This window comes from Sarcophilus harrisii, chromosome 2 (genome assembly GCF_902635505.1).
Source record: "Sarcophilus harrisii chromosome 2, mSarHar1.11, whole genome shotgun sequence".
Taxonomy (NCBI): Eukaryota; Metazoa; Chordata; class Mammalia; order Dasyuromorphia; family Dasyuridae; genus Sarcophilus; species Sarcophilus harrisii.
Genome location: NC_045427.1, coordinates 475,525,113 through 475,544,407, shown reverse-complemented (window position 1 = coordinate 475,544,407; position 19,295 = coordinate 475,525,113). Strand labels below are relative to the sequence as shown.

Genomic DNA, 19,295 nt, shown 5'->3' with positions numbered 1-19,295 from the left:
CCATTTAGGGGAGGGGGTGGGGGGGGGGTAAGAGGTGAAAAATTGGAACAAGAGGTTTGGCAATTGTTAATGCTGTAAAGTTACCCATGTATATATATCCTGTAAATTAAAGGCTATTAAATAAAAAAAAAAAAAAAAAAAAAAATTTCCTAGCTGTGTGACCCTGGGTGAGTCATTTAACCCCAGTTGCCTCAGCAAAAATAAATAAAATAGTATTTTATTTTCTCAAATACATGAAAAGATAGTTTTCAACATTCATTTTTTTATAAGACCAACAGGCTATTATCTGACAGCCAGCAATATTTGTGGTCAAAGCATCCTGGTCACATAGAGTAAATTGGGGAAGGATCACCTAGGGGAAGGAATATATAATTTTTAACTACATCATTCCCCAAGGCTGGGTGGGCTTTAGGGTTATTGCTACATCTCTCTCCCCTCCCCCCTCCTCTTGCAGGAGCTGAATCATATCATTTTCATAACCTCAGTCTCTATATAGCATCAATTCCACCAAGTTCCAAATCCAAAGGCACCTCTCAGGCCTGAATCCTGACACCCTGGCTTCCTGGAGTTTCCCTGCTGAGCTGGCAACAACATCCAACTTAGAATTCTGTCTCCAAGGTCCATAGATGAGTCTGGGGACCTCCACAATTTGCACCTACAACTAAAAAAGACAAATAAAACAGATAAAAAACCCAAATCTGTTTCTTAAGGTCACAAGGCCTTAAAGTAGTAGGGATAGGGAAAGTAGTCTTCTCCCCAAACATAGTTCAGTTCATGAGACTTAAGCTTCAGGTAAATAGAACCTTTACTCTCTAGACTTTCCCAGAAAGAGTGAGAGATTACTTGGGTCAGGTAGTTCTAACCTGTTCCAACTAGGCAACCAATGGAAGGAAGCTGTTCCCATCAAAGAATGGAAAATGCAACTCCCACAGGGATAACTCCAGGAGTGTGCTGGAGTGCTCTAGTTCTAGTTCAGAAAACTTAATTGTTAAATTTTCAGTGTGAGTATTTGCACTTCAGAAATTGGCAAATACTACAAATCAGGGTTTGATTTATTGCTAATTTTTTATTTATTGTTTATCTATAGCCTTTATATATCTGTTTAAAGAACTTATTTTTAGACTTAAGAAAGTAATAGAGAAAATGTAAATCAGATTCAACTTAAAATTATGGTTTATGTAATTTCCCCCTACTCAAAGGGTTGATTGTTAAATATTTACCTGCATACCCCTAAATGCCTCCATCATATTGGATTTGGGCAAGCACATAGCTCATTTGGATATAAATTTGGTCTAATACTACCACCACCACCATTCCCCCTCCAAAAAAATCAAACCGTCCTCCAAACAGATTGAGTTGATCACAATGAAATTTTGATCAGGAAAGCTAAGAAAAAGTCACTGTGAGTCATTTTTTTACCCCATGTCTGTATAAAGAAACAGAGATTTAGGAGCACTGAGGAAGGAAGGTGACCCAGACCAAAAGGAAGCCTATGGTCCCATTTCTCTGAACCAACAGAGCTTTTTGTCATTTGGCTAATGAAGTCTGAGTCCAGGCACAGGACCCACACTCAAATCAGGAACTTGCAGATTTCAGATAGTGGAGGAAAGGATCAATGAAGGGTGAAGAAATGATCTGACTTTGCCATGGATCAGATCTCTTTGGGAGTACTGTCACTTCAAAGACTTCATTGTCTCTGAGAACCTGGAATAACAACATTTAATACTCCCAAGAAAGCAGTAATAGGATCAGCCCAGATCTTCCCCCCAGAAGTGCACAAGTACTTAGAACCTGGCCATATTATATAGTCCAAAGTCAGAAAGTAGATTGGAAGGATAAGCAAGCAAACAAACAAAAAAAGAATCCCACCATAAAATCCTGGTGACAGGAAAGCTAAAGACAAAAATTCAAAAGAATAGAATGACTCCAAAATATCTATAAGCAAAGCTTCATATGAAAACATAGCTTGGACAGAAATTCTTTTAGAATTCCTGGAAGAAATGAAGCAAGAAGGTTAGGTTGTTGTGAGTTATTTTGGGGGAGAAGAGAAAGGTTGAGTGCCTACAAGTTATTTTTTAAAATAAATTTAATGAAAATACTAGAGGACAAAATTGGAAAAGAAATTAGAGCTATGGAAAAATTGGAAAGGAAATAAATAATCTGGAACAAAGAGGTAGAAAATTTTATCCAAGTAACAAACTCCCTGAAAACTAGAATGGACTAAGTTGAAATTAATGATTCTATGAGGCAATAAGAAATTCTAAGATTGAAAAAATATATAGAAAAATGTAAGGCATCTCATAGTAAAGAAAACAGATTGAAGAGGGAAAAATAAGGCTCACTAAACTACTTATAAACCATAACCACACAAAAAAGATCCTAGACATAGTATTTTAGAAAATCATAAAACTGCTCAGTTCTCTTAGAACCAAAGGGCAAAGTGGAAGCAGACCATCTTCTGAACCCCTAAATGAAAATTTCAAGAATATTACAGTCCAAATCTATAGGTTCCTGGTCAAAGAATAATTATTACAAGCAGTCAGAAAGAATTTAAGTACTGATAAGCCACTGTCAGAAATCACACATAATACAGCAATCAACATTGTAAAGGAATGGAGAGCCTGTAATATGCTAAGTAAAACGGCAAAGGACAGAGGCTTGGAGCCAAGAATAATTTACCCAGCAAAACTGAACATAATCTTACTGGAAAGGAGGGGGGAAAGGACAGCAGAAAGGGAAAAAGAAAAATGGACCTATAATCAAATAGAACATTTCCAAGCTTTCCTGATGAAAAGATCAGAAGCATGTAGGAACTTTGAAGTTCAAGCACAGAAGTGAAGAGAAAATAAAAATAAGATAAAAATGAATAATAAAGGACTAAATAAGGATAAATTGCTTACATTCTAATATGGGGAGACATGATACATGTGTCACCTCTGAACTCTATCATCTCTATTGAAAGGGAACCTAATTAAACAGAAGGCTTGAATGTAGTTCTGTTCCATCAAGATCATTAAAAAAAAAAAAAAAAAAAGGAAAGAAAGGAGAAATATACTAGAGGGTGTTGAGATCTAGATTTGGGGTACCTAAATGAAATTAGGGTTTAGTTGAGGTCTAGTGGCACGTTCAGGGTACAGGGAGTCAAATGGAGCTCCCCTGCAACCCCCCTTGGATTCGGTGCAAGGATACGGTGGTGGTTCGAGTCCCCAGTAAAGGCATTTATCGGCCTGAAAGCTAGATTGATAAAAGAGGTTTATTATTGGGTTTGGAAGCAAGGTTAAAACATAGTTAAGGAAATAGGCAAAAGTAGAGATAAGAAGGGCACTGGACAGAGGGTCCAGTAGACAGAGGGTCCAGTAGACAGAGGGTCCAGTAGACAGAGTCCTGACATGCTAGCATGTTTGGACCTCTGCAAAGAGGGGTTCCCAGTGTAGCCCTTTTATAATAGAAGATTCAGCTCGAGGGGCTTTTGGGTGTAGCTCCAAAGTTGGTTCAGATCCAGTTGGGGCTGGGACAGGCCTGGATCTTCTATTGGAATACAAAGGGACCAGGATTTGTGAGTTAAAGGGTAATTACATTAACTAGGAGGGGGTGGGAATCTTAAAGAAAGGAATCTTTCCCACATCTGAGGGGATGAGGGGAAAGGAAGAACAGGGGAAATTGTCTCAAGGTGTGCAAGTAGACTTGACTACATAATGAGGGAAGGAGAGAGCAGGTTACATTTGAACCTCTCAAGTAAATTGGACAAAGGCAGAAAGATCACACACAGGAGTTGAATACAGAAATACTTTTCATTTGTTAAGGAAATAGAATGGCAAGAGAAGAAAGGAGAATTAAAAGGATAGATTAAGGGAAGAGTTAATCCTAAACAACATAAACTCCAAGAATGTACAAGATCCTATATAGCTCTTTTTGCAATAGCAAAGAATTGGAATCTGAGATATCCATCAATTGGGGAATGACTGAACAAGGCAGGATATCTATCTTGTTGATAGAATACTATTGTGCTGTAAGAAATGATGAAAGGAGTAATTTCGAAACTTGGGGTGACTTGTTTGAATGGAAGGAGAATGCAGTGAATAGAAACAGGAGGGCAATTTATACAATGACAACAATATTATAAAAACGAACAGTTTAGAAACACTTAGGAACTCTGATAAGTATTAATGATAAACCATAAACCATGACTCCAAAAGAATACCTTCATAGAAAGGTAAAAGATTAAGAGTATAGAATGAGACATTTATGTATATATGTACATATTTGAAAATGTATCTATATATACACACACATATTAATTTTTACAAAGAAATATTTACTTCTGAAAGTACAATCATAAATTTACAAACTTACTGCTCCAACCACACATAGCGGGTTCTCTCCCACCCCAATTCAGTCTCTAGGGAGAGGAAGGAGATTAGTTCCATAGTTTAGCTCAGTTCCTACACAACAGAGTCACAGTTCCAAATTCAAAACCCTTCTTGAGTTTGAGTCCCAAGGCTCCTGGCTTTTCTAGGTTGGCTTCCTCCACACTAGATGTCTGGCTATACCATTCTACCTATAATCCTGACTTCAATGTCACCATGGTTTGAATTCCTAGCCGAAAACCATAACTACCAAGTCAAAGGGGATGACCTTCCAGCTTCAGGTAGACAAATAACACAGAATATAAACAGGCTCATTTCTCTTTACTCCTCTTTTCTGCCTCTCTCTTTCTGCTTTTTGGCAACTTTAATCTGCTGTATTGAGTGGGTGAGAATCCAGTTCACCTACAGTATGGGCAACATAAACCAAACTTGTAGAAAGGAAAGACTTCTGCTTTCTCCCAGCTTTTTTTTAAAAGACAGCCAGTGAAGAAATTTGTTTTGCTAGACTGCATGTTTGTAACAGGCTTTGTTTTCCTTTTATTCTCTAGGAGGAGACAGAGGAAGAGGAAAAGAGAATAGATTTTTACTGATTGAAACAATTTTTAATAATGTCATGAAGTTTGAACCACTCAAAAGGAAAAGAGGGGAGGTGGAACTCTCATTCAGTAGTCACTTACCCTGGAGCTTGGGAACAAGAAGTAGCTATGCTTTGAGGGGCAGGAGGATTCTCCTGATGTTATCTTGGAGGCTACCTTTGAGACTATTGTTATGGATATCTGACTAGCAGGTAGATTACAACTTCCTTAACACTTAAAGCAGAGTGGAGGGAGGTTGGAAACTTGCACTGTGGGAGAATACTGAAGGAAAACAACCACTTATCAAAAAGAGGGTAGGATGCAACCAAGTTTGCTGAATCCAACTCATACAGCTTGGACAAAGCCACTCATTCATACTTATGCAGTGTGAGCCTTTATATCCTGGAAATCGATTAATGCTGCAAATCAGGATTTAATTTAGTATTCTGATGATTTTCTACAGTTTAAAAAATGATGGAGAAAATGTTAATGCAGATTACATTTTAAAGTATATTGTGGGTTTCAGCTGGATTTAACCCAGCTTTCTACTCTCAGAGTGATTTATTATATATCCTATAGAATCAGGCTACAACTTCCTTAAGAGTAAAGCCATCATTCCCTATGGATCTTGGTCCCCGCTTTGGAGACACTGGCCTAAATGACTTCTGAAGTTGCTCCCAGATTTGAAAGTCTATAACAAGTTACAATCCCATATTTTTAGGTTTTCCTTTGACATAGACTCCTGTCATAGCACTGTGGTCTTGTCTGGCCTATCCTAATTTTAGGGTCTCTCCCATTTTAATATTTATTCTAAGCAATCGTTGGTGCTGTCAAAGCCATCTTTTTAACCTCTCAGATCAATCTTTTCCTCTCCATAGAGGAGACTGTATATATTTATATATTGTGTGTATGCATATACACATAAATATATATGTGTGTACATGCATATATATACACACATCATGATACACATCTACATTATACATATGTGTATGTATGTATATATGTGAGTATGAATACACATAAGCTCAGATATCCTTAACTTCTAATACCAAGTTTTTAACCTCAAATCTATTAGACTTCTGTTCACACGCTCAATGACTCTATCATTTTTCTCAGCTTCCTGAGGTTCACCACATACCTGGGACAACTTGTTGCCCCAGTCTGACATGTATCTCCTTTCCTTCATTCAAAATGACTTTTTAAAAAATTCCACCTCTTCCATGAAGCCTTTCCTGATTGACCATAGAAAGTTATTTTCTTTTGTCATCCTCTCTTTCTCTAATCTCCTGGCATGGAACTCAAACAAAAACTCTTATGAGGCTCTCCATTCCACTTCTACATTTGGTCTTCTTCCCCATCTAGAATTAAAGAATTTCAGAGTTAGAAGGGACCTGAGAGATTATCTAGTCTAGGAGTTGTTAATTTTTTTTTTTTTTTTTTTTTTGTCATGGGCCCTTTCTCAGAATAATATTAAGTGACTTGTCCAGGGACACATAGCTAGGAAGTATCTGAGGCCAGATCTGAATTCAGGAAGATGAGTTTTCTTGACTCTTAAGCCTGTGTGCCATCCCCCCGCATTACCTACCTGCCCCAGATACCCCTAGGCCCCTTCACATATCCTCAGATGGCATGGTTTTGCAGTTTCTATATCCATCCTACTTGCCTCCTCCTCTCAACATGTTCCAGTTTGTCAATTTACCTCCAAAGTATTATTTCAGCTTCAATAATGTATATTAAACACTAACTATATGCAGAGCATTGTTACCTTTAAGCCAGATCTACCCACCCAGTATATGACATAGAAGTTAAATTCAATTTGGTATTTGTTAAGTAGGAGGGAAGAGAGAGAGAAGAAAAAGAGACATATATACAAGTAACAAAATATGTCACTTGAATGTTTTTGTTCTATTGTATAGTCATTAAAAATTTGTCATACAGTCTGCAAACTTGTCTCATTATCTTATAATTGACAAGCAATTATTAAGTTGTTACTTAGTTGCTAGGCTAGGCTAGGCCCTCGGTATAAAAGGACCAACAAATGAAACTCTGCCATGGGGATGCAGAATAGGGTGTGGTGCAGAACTGAATTAGCCCACAACGGTGAAATATGAAAACTTAGAGAATCCACCCCAAATGTTCATAAGGACTATTTGTGTCCAACCTGTGGCAGAACATTCTAAGCTCGTATTGGTCTGATCAGTCACAGTCAGACATGAAAATTTCATTCTAATACAGTGATGTCATTTTGGTGGTCTCAGAAAATGAAAAACAAGGTGGTGATGATATGGTAAATAGAATAAATAAAATACAAAATAGATACAAAGTAATTCTGGTGGGAGGGCACTAGCAACTGGAAAATTTTCCCATGGAAGGTAATACTGAGCTTTGAAGGAAGCTGGGTATTCCATAAGGCAAAGATAAGGAGGGAACAAAGGCACAGGAGACAGTCTTTGCAAAAGCACAGGCAGGCAGTGGAATGTTCTGTCTGGGGATTAGCTGCCAGTCCAGTTTGGATGTAACGGCACCAAGAATTTGGGAAAGGCTTTTGGATTGGTTGGCGGTGCCCTAGTTATCTTCAAGAAACCTCTGAGGAACACTAAAAAAGCACTAGACTTGGAGTTAAGTGATGTGGGTTTGAAACTCAGCTTGAAAACTTATTAGCCATATGACCCTAGGCAAGTTTATTTCATTTATCTGCACTGAAGAAAGGAAATAATTATGCTTGACATTAGCTATTCCAGAATGTTCTGTGAATTTCGAGGAAAGTGTCCTATAGACTATTATTATTCTTTCCATATACTCCAGGCAAACATTTCCCTTCTTACTTCTAATTTCTGTCCATATATATCTTGTCTTCAGAGCACCACCTACCTGGAACCATCTACTTCAATATGCCTTTGGTAAACTGCATCTGATGTTTGTTATTTCCAGAAAGTCAGGCTGGAGTTCCCTTAAGAGAAGCCTGAGGGCAGGCTGGAAAGAACTTAATGTGTAGAAAGAATTTTGGATTGTAAATCAGCTCCAAGTTCTAGTCTTGACTTTGCCACTAATTTGATGTGTGGTCTTGAGCAAGTCACTGGCCGTTTGGGATTCGCTTTTTAATCTGTAAAATGAAAAGGCTAATCTCTGGTCTCTTCTGACTTTAGCATTCTGTCATCCTATTCTTTCAATGTGCAATAAAAATTTATTAAGAGCCTACTATGTACTAAGCACTATGCTCATACAGATTGAAGGACATATAACTTTAGATACTTATTTTTCTTCATGAAATTCCAAGGTGGGAGAGGGGAAGACAACTATGGGGAAAAGGGATAAGACAAATTCCCTTAGCTGTAATATATAATACTAGATGATAAATACATTCAAGCATAAAGTGCTATATTAAGTTCAAGAGGAGAAAGGTTCATCTCACCCTCTGACCCCCATGTAAAAATCAATGGCTCCATGGAGGAGCTGGGAAATTCAGCATCAATTGGTAGGACAAATATTGGGATACAGATTTCCAGGGAAGTGAACATAAGTAGGGAGCAAAGTCAGGAAAACATTGAGACATACATGGGACAGCTAGTCTTCCAGTTACCCTGTAGTCAAGAATATGCAAAGAAGATTACAATAATATCAAGGGCGCATCATTTTTGAAGTCCAGAGAAGTCTGAACTTTCTTTAAAAGAAAATAAATTGGGCAGTGGTGCTAAAGGGCAGATTGGAAAAGGGATGGAGAGAAAGGAAGGCAGGAGACTGGTTAAGAGACTCTAGAACTAGATGAGGTATGTGGTAGTAAGACCTCTTTAGCCCATCCAACTTGTGTTTAGGTCTGAGTCCTAATGATGAGGTTAGTGGCAGGTTAGGGGTTCAGGGAACCAAATGAAGTTTGGGGTTATGTCCCCCTAGGATTCGGCTTAGGGTAACCCCCTTCTGGCGGTGCAGAGGTCCTTCATAAAGGAATTTACGAACCTGAAAAGTTAGACTGGTAAAAGAAGCTTATTATTGGCATTGTGAAGTCAGCCTTTGCTATGCATGAATAGAAAGACTGAATTCCTTGGTGGCAAGGTCAAGACAGAGAAGTAAAGTTTCTAGCAGAGAAATTGCAACAGAGAGGTATAAAGTCTTGTTAGGGAAATAGGTGAGAAAGAGATAAAGAGAGGGTAACATTGAAAAAGAATATCATTTCAGCGGGCAGAGGATTGTTGCTATGCCAAGGGGAAGAGATTCCTTGGCATAGCATGACATGGCATGTTAGGTCCTCTGCAAGAACTGAAAACCCAAGTTAGCTCTTTTTATAATAGAAGCCTAGGCTAGCAGCTCTTGATGGGGGCTGGGAGCAGTTTGAGCTGGAATCAGAATAGAGAATCTTGGGATTGAATGATTGTCTCTGAGCTAATCTCCAATTCAATGGTCTTTTACTTAACCACTCCCACCCAGATAACAGAATCACTTTATCTTGATTACCTGGGCCGGTCTCTCAGGGGAGAGTTTAGCATTCCCCCCCAAAGTCAGAAAGAGAAAAAGAGAAAGAGTTTGGGGGCTCCCCTGATCACTAAGGTCTCAACATAAAACTAAATCCACGAGGCTCTGCTCCGAGCACACCATTTATGTTCTGACATGAAGAAATGTGACATCAATTAATAATAAATATGACATCTTCAGTAGGGCTGGGAACAGACATAGCCTAGGGACTAATATCCTGTGAGTGGGTGTAAGATGGGGTAGTCTGACTGGGGTAAGGACTGTTGACAATAACTCACAGGAACAGAGATTACAAAACTGATAGCAAAGTTAAGCAAGCTGCACAGATAAACCAGCTTCTCACACAGTTGTTTCCCATGAGCATTATTGTAATCAGCAAGGTAAGGAAGTACTTTCCTTCATTAGTGCAATTACAAGCATGGAGTCTAGCCTTCAAATTTCTCAAATTAAAAAAATAAGACTAAGAAAGGGGAAATGACCTAAAGTCAGATAAATACAAAGATAAGACTAAACCCAAGTTACTTGTGTCCTCCCAGCAGCCTCTTACTGGTCTTTTTTCTTTCTCCAGGTCTCTGGTCCCACTCCACCTCACTCATGCCTTCAGGTGAGGTGACACCTCCTACTGAGGTGTCAATTACAAATAATATCTCCCTATAATTTTAAGATTACAAAGCACTTTTTTACCCCTACAAATTCATCAAGGTAAATAGGATCAATATTGTTATCCCTGTTTTACAGATGAAATTAAGACCCAAAGACTTGTCCAAGAACCCAAAGGTAGTTATAGCAGACTGGGATTAGAATTTAGTCTCTCCAGTTTTTAGATGAAAAAATTAACTCCCTTTCTAGTCATGTGAAAAGATGCTCTAGGTGACAATTGATCAGAGAAATGCAAATTAAGACAACTCTGAAATACCACTACACACCTCTCAGATTGGCTAAGATGACAGGAAAAAAATAATGATTGGAGGGGATGTGGGAAAACAGGGACGCTAATACATTGTTGGTGAGATTGTGAACAGATCCAGACCTTCTGGAGAGCAATTTGGAACTATGCTCAAAAAGTTATCAAGCTGTGCATACCCTTTGATCCAGCAGTGTTATTACTGGTCTTATATCCCAAAGAGATCTTAAAGGAGGGAAAGGGACCCACATGACAAAAATGTTTGTGGCAGTCCTTTTTGTAGTGGCAAGAAACTGGAAACTGAATGCATGCCCATCAACTGGAGAATGGCTGAATAAGTTATGGTATATGAATGTTAGGAACATTGTTATTCTATAAGAAATGATCAGCAGAGTGATTTCAGAAAGGACTTATATGAACTGATGCTAAGTGAAATGAGCAGAACCAGGAGATTATTGTCCATGGCAACAAGACTATATGATGGTTAATTCTGGTGGATGTAGCTCTTTTCACCAATGAGATGATTCAGGCCAGTTCCAATGATCTTGTGATGAAGAAAGTCATCTACACCCAGAGAGAGGACTGTGGGAATTGAGTGTGGACCACAACATAGCATTTTCACTCTTTCTCTTGTTGTTTGCATTTTGTTTTCTTTCTCAAATTTTTCCCCCCTTTTTGATCTGATTTTTCTTGTGCAGCATGATAACTGTAGAAATATGTATGCATATATTGGATTTAACATATATTTTAACATATTTAATATGTATTGGATTACCTGCCATCTAGGGGAGGGAGAGGGAAAGAAGGGGAAAATTTGAAACACACGTTTTGCAAGGGTCAATGTTGAAAAAATTACCCATGTATAGTTTTTGTAAATAAAAAGCTTTAATTTAAATTTTTTTTTTTTTAAAGCATTTAGTCTCTCAGTCTTAATATAAAGGTTCTTAATCTTAATTCTGTGGTATCATGGACTACTTTGGTACTCTGTTGAAGCCTACAGACCCTTCAGAGAATGATCTTTTTTTTAATGTATAAACTAATTAAGTTAGGGTATGGTCCCCTTGGGAAAATCAGCCTCACTGGATTTTCCTATCTGGGAGTCCCTATGTCAATAAAACAAACAAACAAACAAAAAACTCAACAAACTCCTCCCCTGCCACCAAACTTACTGGTTGGGATCTTTAATGACAATAGCCACTTCAAAAAGACAATGAATGAATCCACTGAAATACTGGTGGGTGTAATAAAATTACTGCTGGTCAACTGTCATGGACTTGGCTCTTTTCAACTATGAGGTGATTCAAGACAATTCCAATAGACTTGGAATGTACAGTGCCATCCACAGAGAGAATTTATGGAGACTAAATGTGGATCAAAACAGTGTTTTCACCTTTTTTGTTGTTTGCTTGTTTGTTTTTTTCCTTTCTTGTAGTTTTTCCCCTTTTGAACTGATTTTTCTTATGCAGCACCACAAATTTGGAAATCTGTTTGGAAGAATTGCATATATTTAACCTATATCGGATTGCTTGCACTATTGGGGAGGGGGAAGAGGGGAGAGAGGGAGAAAATTTTGAAACACAAGGTTTTGTAAAGGTGAATGCTGAAAACTATCTTTGCATGGATTTGGAAAAATATAATACTATTTAAAAAAAGAAAAAAGTCAGCCTTATCAGGCGTATATCCTGGAGTGCTGTACAGCGACAGCCCCTTCCTCTTGACCACTGAGCACAGCACAGCTGGGCAGAGCCCTGGGAAAGAAACCCATAGCACGGCAGGGGGTTTGCTCTGGGCCAACAAGGTCAAGGTGAAGTCTGAGGCTCTCACAAGGCAGGAAGTAACAAACGAGGGGTTTACTTGAGCCATCCTCCCTCAGAGACTGGCCCACCTCCCCTAACTCATACTCTTGCTCCAAAGGGGAAACTGAATCAGCAGCTTTAGTGGGGAATATCAGGGACCGGAAAGGAAGGGTCGTGGGGAAAAAAAAAGCCCCAGGAGTCCTGGGTTCCCAATTTTAGAGGCATCATCCCACTCAAAGGAAACCGTGACTCTCGCCACTGGCTACATCGTTCTCCACTTCCGCCGTGGGTCGATGGTATGGTCCATTCCTCCCCACCCCACCCCCACCCCCAGGATCAGTGGTACAGCCCTTTGGTCCCTGGATCAGTGGTTCCTTCCTACTCTGCGTCCCTCCTCCCCTTTTCCCCCCAGTGGAGGGGATTGACTGCAGCGATCTCGGGGGGGGGGGGGGGGGCGCCTTGAAGAGTGAGGGCCGCCCCAAGCCCTGTCTTTGTATCTGCTTCTGTCCGAAGAAGCAGCAGTCTTCTCTGTACATTCTTAATAAATACTTATTGCACTTTGAACGACTAGAATGATAGAACGCTAAATCTGGAAGCGACCGTAGAGTCTTATCTGGTTCAGCTTTTTCGTTTTATAGATAAGGAAAGTGAGCTAGATTTAAATTCAGTTAGCAAAAAATGATAAGTTCTCGGACCCTAGGTTAGGAACTCCTAAAAACAAATCATTATTTTCTTCTGGACAAGGAATCAAAGTCTGAAACCCAGGGATTTACTGCCTAACGTTCAGAACTGAAGGTCGAACTCATCCTGATCCAGTCTATGGGTCAGGCCAGTCCTGCTGCCCGTCCTAGAGACCCTAGTCCTGTCACTGCCCCCGGCGAGTCCTCTTTTCACATAATGGATGCGCTCTAATTCGGCTCTCCCATTTTGCAGATGGGGAAACTAAAATGTTAAGTGCCCAAGATCGCGCAGGCAGCCCGGCGCACAGACCAGATTTAAGTTTCCCCATCGGGCCCCGCTGCAGAGCATCCATCTGCGGGCCAGCTTCTGGATCTTCCTAATCCCCGAGATCGGTCTCGGATCCTTTCCACTCCCCCTCTCTGGACTTTCGTTTCCCTAGGCTCCTTTTCAGCAATAAACTCAAGATGGACAAATCCTCCTTCTCTAGTTCGGCAAAAAGAAGGGCCTCGGAAGAAAGGGGCCAGATTAGCCTCATCATGACGTCAAAGAGGAAGGGCTTGCATCGCCCCAACTGGGCCCCTCCCACCAACCCTCCGCCGGGGGGTAAAGGGACCCAGGTCTTACGTCACACGCTCAACGTAATCCCGTAAGAGGATCCCTCCGCAGTAAGAGGAAATAGTCCCTAAAACGAAGGGACTCTTGTCGTCCCGGACAATGGGAACAGACATTTACGCATATGATCCTGGGAACTCTAAGTGGCCGTGGCATCTCGGATGCAGAATCCAGGCCAGTTCCCGGCCGCGCCCTTCTACAACGACGTGGAAGTAGATCCGGCTTTTTTGAAAGGACGATGGGTCCTTCCGCAACGGGGGGAGGAGAATGGCGGCCGAATCGATGCCGGAGCGGGAGAGGAAGCCGGGAGAGAAAACAGCGGGTGAGTGCGGTTCGGGGGTGGGCCTTTCCACATCCTCTGCAGAACAGCGATTATGGGCTTTGGCGGTGACTAGCGACGAGGTCCCGGGCCGGCGGGGCTGCCCGAACAGGGCCCCGGGGTCCCCGATCTTTTAGTCGCTTTCGCACTTGCCTGAGCGGAAACCCAATGCCTCCACAAGATGGCGTCGGGGCCGGAACACAGGCAACGCTTGGGACAGCCCTCAGCCGCCAAGGCCCCGGGATCGCCGCAGTCAACCCCCTCCACTGGGGGAAAGAGGGGGAGGGGGGTACAGAGTGGGGAACGAGCCACTGACCCAGGGGACCAATGGGCTGTACCACTGATCCCGGGGCTGGGGGAGAGCCGGAGGGCACAGAGCATACCATTGCCCCGGGGCGCCGCCTTGACTCCGGGCCTGGGGCGGGAGCGAAGAGCAGTGTGGGGCAGTGGCCAGCGCCACGGTCCCCTTTGGGTGGGATGGTGCCTCCGAAGTGGCGGGCCCGGGTCCGCTGGGCCGCGTTTCCCCAGGACCCTTCCGTTCGCGTCCCCGATACGCCGCACGCCGGCCGGTGCCTCAGTTTCCCCTTTGTGGCGTGGGGGGGGCGCGCCGGCCTGTGGGAGGGCTCATGGACGCCCCCTTGTCTGTTGCTCCCTGCAGAGTGAAGGCCCCGACCTCGCCCTGACCCGCTGGCCCAGAGCAGCCCCCGCGGGGTGTTGGGCTTCGCGCCCGGCGCTCTGGCCGGCCGTGCCCTGCGGCCAGGAGGCGGGGCTGCCGCGAGTCCCCGGGACCCTCGCACGGCGCTCCGCCAGACGGCCCTGGTGAGGCCGGCCGTGCCCGGCCCCTGGACGCGCCAGGGCCACCGATGGAGGAGAATGAGGTGGAAAGCAGCAGCGACGCGGCCCCCCGGCGCGCCCGCGAGGAGCCCTCCGAGAGCGGGCTGGACGTGGGCACCTCGGAGGCCGTGTCGGCCGACAGCAGCGACGCCGCCCCCGGGCCCGGCCTCTTGTCAGAGGCGGGCGACTCCGTGGTGGGGCAGAGCTCGGACCTCGGCGCCCGCTCCCTGGTACCGCAGCGGGGCGGGGGGGCTGAGCCTGGCACAGCCACTGAGGAGGGGAGGGCTGCGGGAAGAGCTCTCTCCGCCCTCCGTCTGAACACTGTCCCCTTCCCGACAGCCGCTTTTCTCCAGTTCACATGTTTCCTTCCTTCCTTTTTTCTCATTAAGTAGTTAACATGGACAAAACATTCAAAGGGAAGAGAGAATTGCCGTGTTATGGTGGGCGTGGGGCTTACCTCCCTCCACCCCTCAAAACATCACATAACAATTATATTTTTGCATAAAAGATAATCTCTTGCTATATTCCATTCATCATTGCAACAAATTTTGCAAATCATTAAGTGCAGAATTAATTGCCCAGAATAAGCGCTGGGGAAACTTAGATAAGATGGAGTCCTTTTGCTGTTTAAGATAAAAAAAAGTCTCAGATTAAAGTATTTTGTTATATGTGAAATTATAATTAAGTGCATTGAAAAAGTTAAGGTGCTGTGAAAAATCTAATGAAAGTTGTTAGGGATCAAGAAAGGCTTCTTGGAAATAGCATTTGAATTGAACTTTAAAGAATGGATAGGAATTCAGTGGATAAAGAAAGGGAGAGAGGCCGTATGGAACAGTTCAATTTCTCTGTAAGGACCGAGCACTTGGTCATTAAAAATAATTTCAGAGAACTTTACTACAAGGGCTCTGTCAAAATTTTGTTTAACCTGAAGGGTCATATCGCTATGAAAAAAGTTGGAAATCTACTGGTAAAGTAAATAGAGAACTATCCTTGAAATCAGGAAATTCTGGCTTTAAATATTGCCTTTTACACATATTACATGGGCAACTTATTTAAAGCCTCTATGCCCCCTGGCAATTCTCTACAATTAGAAATTGCAGAAAAGTCGTTTATCCCAAATGAGAGAGGAAATTTCCTCACTATAATTTGCCTTTATCCATGACAGCACAAATCTGTCCTTAATACAAAAAAAAAGGTCCAGTATATTAGAGGAACTAATCCTGTTTATTCACCCTGATTTATTCAGCAGGTGGGACATTTTTGAGTGTAGAAAGTAGTGGGAACAAAAGCACAGACAGGGGAGCTCAGGGCTTTTAGGGGATCCAATGTGTCCAGAAACTCCTTAATTATCCTAACTGGGAACCTAAGATGTGGTAACTCGGGATAAGAGACAGTGTGACCCGGTGCTGGCCTTCTCCCTTTGGAGACAATGCAGAGTGCCCTTGATATGTCACCAACATGTCCTTAAGTCTGGGGTTGAGAGTGCTGGAGAGGCTGTGGTTGAACTACTATGATTTGATCTGCAGGAGGAAGTATCTGAAAGCAGTTCCAGCCGGGATGCCACCCCTCAGGGCTATCTGCCAGACTCGTCCTCCATCGGCCCATCGACATTAGTGTCAAGTGGATCGGCAGGGGCCCCCGTGCTGGTGCACTCCAGTGTACTTGCCGATGCCGCCATGCTGGTCTCTGACTCCACTGCCTCCTCCTCCGATTTGGGCTCTGCTATTGACAAGATCATTGAGTCAACTATTGGGCCAGACCTTATTCAGAGTAAGCATGGGGGCTGATGTGTGTGGGACTGGGATTAGTGCATTTCTTCTTGCTTTTTCGGCTCCCCTGCCATGCCCAGCAGGCTTCCCAAGTCCCAGCTTCTTGGCTTCTTGGCTCACCTGTTAGAGGCACTGTAACATGCTAGAAACAGTCGTTGCCTGGTGCTCAGAAGACCTAGGTCTCAGTGCAGTCTCATTAACTGGCTGTGTGATTTTGGGGAGTCTTTTTCTTGCTTTGGACTTCAGCTTTCTCATTTGCAAAGCAAGGGAGTTAGACTAAATGGGTTCCCCAAATCTCTTCCAGTTTTGTACCTTTTGTTTGAGAGGCAACACTCAATGTTGAATGATAGTGTATCACAGCATGTACCCAAGAGTAAGTGAGAGCTATCAGACATGGTCTAGATCATTTAGATTCAGCTTCCTGGAAGAAATGAGACTAGAGCTGGATGTTAGAGAATGTTTAGCTGGTGAGTGAATGTGCAGAGGAGGGAGGAAAAGAGAGATCCAAGGTGATGAACCTGGTGGATCTGAGTTGGGCTGGTGTCTTCGGGAACAGTGAGTTTGGATTCTCTTCCAGGCTGCATCGCAGTGACAAGTGCGGAAGATGGTGGCGCTGAAACTACCCAGTATTTGATTCTTCAGGGCCCAGATGATGGTGAGCACTAGACTGGCCGCTGGTCATTGGGGTTCGAGGGAGAACTGTAGGAAAGAAGTGAAGGGAAGTATAAGGATAAGAGAGAATGGATCTGGAATTGGGAATCCCAGGCTTGGCTCATCCACTAACACTAATGTTGTCGAAGTTATAGTCCTTCCTGTGGACGTTATTTTCCCTATCTTTACAATGGGGACTTGTACTCTACAATCTCTTCTGCCCTGACATCTTCTGATTCTTTGAAAGAAAGGAAGCAGGTCAGGGCTTCTGTTGAAAAAAGTGGGGCAGTCCTCACCCTCTTGCTTCCACAGGTGCCCCCATGGTGTCCCCGATGTCCAGCTCCGCTCTGGCCCACAGTTTGGCAGCCATTGAGGCCTTGTCTGATGGCCCCACGTCTACCTCTACTTGCATGGAGCCAGCTGAAGCTCAGGAGTGCTCCCCACCTGCCGAGCCCCCTCCAGGACCCTCGGAAGAGCCAGACCTGCAGAGCCTGGAGGCTATGATGGAGGTGGTGGTTGTACAGCAATTCAAGTGCAAAATGTGCCAGTACCGAAGCAGCTCCAAGGGCACCCTGCTCAGACACATGAGGGAGAGGCACTTCCGCCCTGGTGCGTGGGAGATGGGGGGTAGGGAGGGGCGGCAATCAGAAGCCAGTTCTAGCAGTGGGACCCTGGCTCAGAGTCCTGGCTCTGACATGGCTTTGGGGGTGTGATCTTGAGCAAAATGTCACCTCCTGCCTCAGTTTGCTCCTCTTTAAAAGGAGACTTGAACCAGGTGGTTTCTGAGGACCTTTCAGTTCTGACAGTGGGTTCTAAGCCCCTTCCTGTTCCGGCCTGCTGCACTTTATCCTCTAAGGTCCTCTCTAACTAAAGTGCTGGGAAACCTTGGTTAATGTATTCTTGGCTTCCTACAAGCAGGATGGGAAGGAGCTCTTGGTGATCAAGCCTGGGGGACAAATTGGCTTGCTTCCCCTTCTCACTCTCCCATAGCCTCTACAACAGCAGCATTAAAGAAGGCACGTTCCAGGAAGTGGGGAGCTTCAGCTAAACCCCAGGAGGAGGAAGGGCCAGAGGAAGAAGAAGATGATGACATTGTTGATGCTGGAGCCATTGATGACCTGGAAGGTGAGCCCTGGGAGCTGGAAGGGAGGACGGCCGTGGGAGAAGATGGAGGGAACTTCACATACCGTTCTTTGTTCTCCCTTTGCTAGAGGACAGCGATTACAACCCTGCAGAAGATGAGCCCAGGTCTCGGCAGCCACGCCCCCAGCGCCCCATACCCACCTCCAGTGCTGAACGTCCCCGAAGGAGACCTGGGAGGCCGCGAAAGCTGCCCCGCCTCGATCTCCCCACTCCTCCAGAGGGTAAGCCTGGGGACAGGGTATGGGATGGTTGGGGGAAGAAGGGAGGGGAGAAGGTTGCAAGCTGTGGTATCGTGAACCCTGTAGAGAGACAGTACTTCTAGACTGGAATCTGCCTTTGAACCTCAGGTCTGACATCTAGCACTAGAACTCTAAAAAAAGTCTGTTAATATCTCAGAGACTCAGTTTTCTCATCAATAAAATGGGGATAATGTGTTTATACTATCTTTTTCAATGTGTCATTGTGGAGAAAGTGCTTTAAAAGTGCACAAAACTAGAAATCTGAGTTACTTATAAGTGTCCCTTAAAGCTTGAGTGTATAGCACTTTAGACTCTTCCATGCATCTTTTCTCTGATCTCATTTGAACCTCAACATTTCTGAAGGTAGGTAGGTTATATTTTACAGGTGCTTATGCTGACTTCAAGAGTCACAGAATGTGGAGCGGTGGAGAGGTCTTTAGAGACCATCTCCTCTAACCCTGCCAATTTACAAATGGGGAAACTGAGACTTAGTTGAAGTGATTAGCCCCAGATCTCACGCAGAGCTACGTTATTGGGACTTGAACCTAGTCCCCCAATTCCAAGACCATCTTTCTTTGTGCAGGGCTGCCATGTCTCTGACAGCCTGTCTGTGAGGGTCTTATTCATTACAGGGGTGGAAGCAGAGTCACTGGTCACCTCTCAGAGTGGACAAAGCATCCCAGAACTGCAAGGACTGGAGGCCACTAGCTCATCAGGCCCGGAGCCCTGTGGGAACAGCGAGGGGCAGGTGGAGCCCAGTGTGAGCCAGTCAGATGCAGAGAACACAGTTCCTAATGCCAGAGATGATGCAGACGTACCCCCGCGACGACGTGGCCGGCCCTCCCGACGCTTCCTGGGCAAGAAATACCGCAAGTACATGGGGCAAAGGTGAGGGGGGAGGAGAACGCTGTGTGGGGCTACCCCCCACCCCCAAT

The 19,295-nt window shown here is 43.8% G+C and overlaps 1 protein-coding gene across 3 annotated transcripts in view; it reads left to right on the top strand.

Annotated features, from left to right (window-relative positions):
- Positions 1–13,481: 13,481 nt before the first annotated feature.
- ZNF335 (zinc finger protein 335) overlaps positions 13,482–19,295 on the top strand; it is a 22,052-nt gene continuing 16,238 nt past the window's right edge. Inside the window, exons 1-8 of one of the 3 annotated variants that reach the window (XM_031954581.1) lie at positions 13,482–13,727; positions 14,383–14,788; positions 16,085–16,328; positions 16,905–16,982; positions 17,291–17,587; positions 17,969–18,103; positions 18,190–18,342; positions 18,993–19,233. In XM_031954581.1, the coding sequence (XP_031810441.1) occupies positions 14,588–14,788; positions 16,085–16,328; positions 16,905–16,982; positions 17,291–17,587; positions 17,969–18,103; positions 18,190–18,342; positions 18,993–19,233 (1,349 nt within the window). In that variant the 5' untranslated portion in view covers positions 13,482–13,727; positions 14,383–14,587. Of the gene's footprint in view, positions 13,728–14,004; positions 14,789–16,084; positions 16,329–16,904; positions 16,983–17,290; positions 17,588–17,968; positions 18,104–18,189; positions 18,343–18,992; positions 19,249–19,295 lie in introns of those variants that run through there. The other 2 variants (XM_031954579.1, XM_031954580.1) reach the window with 2 other exon arrangements.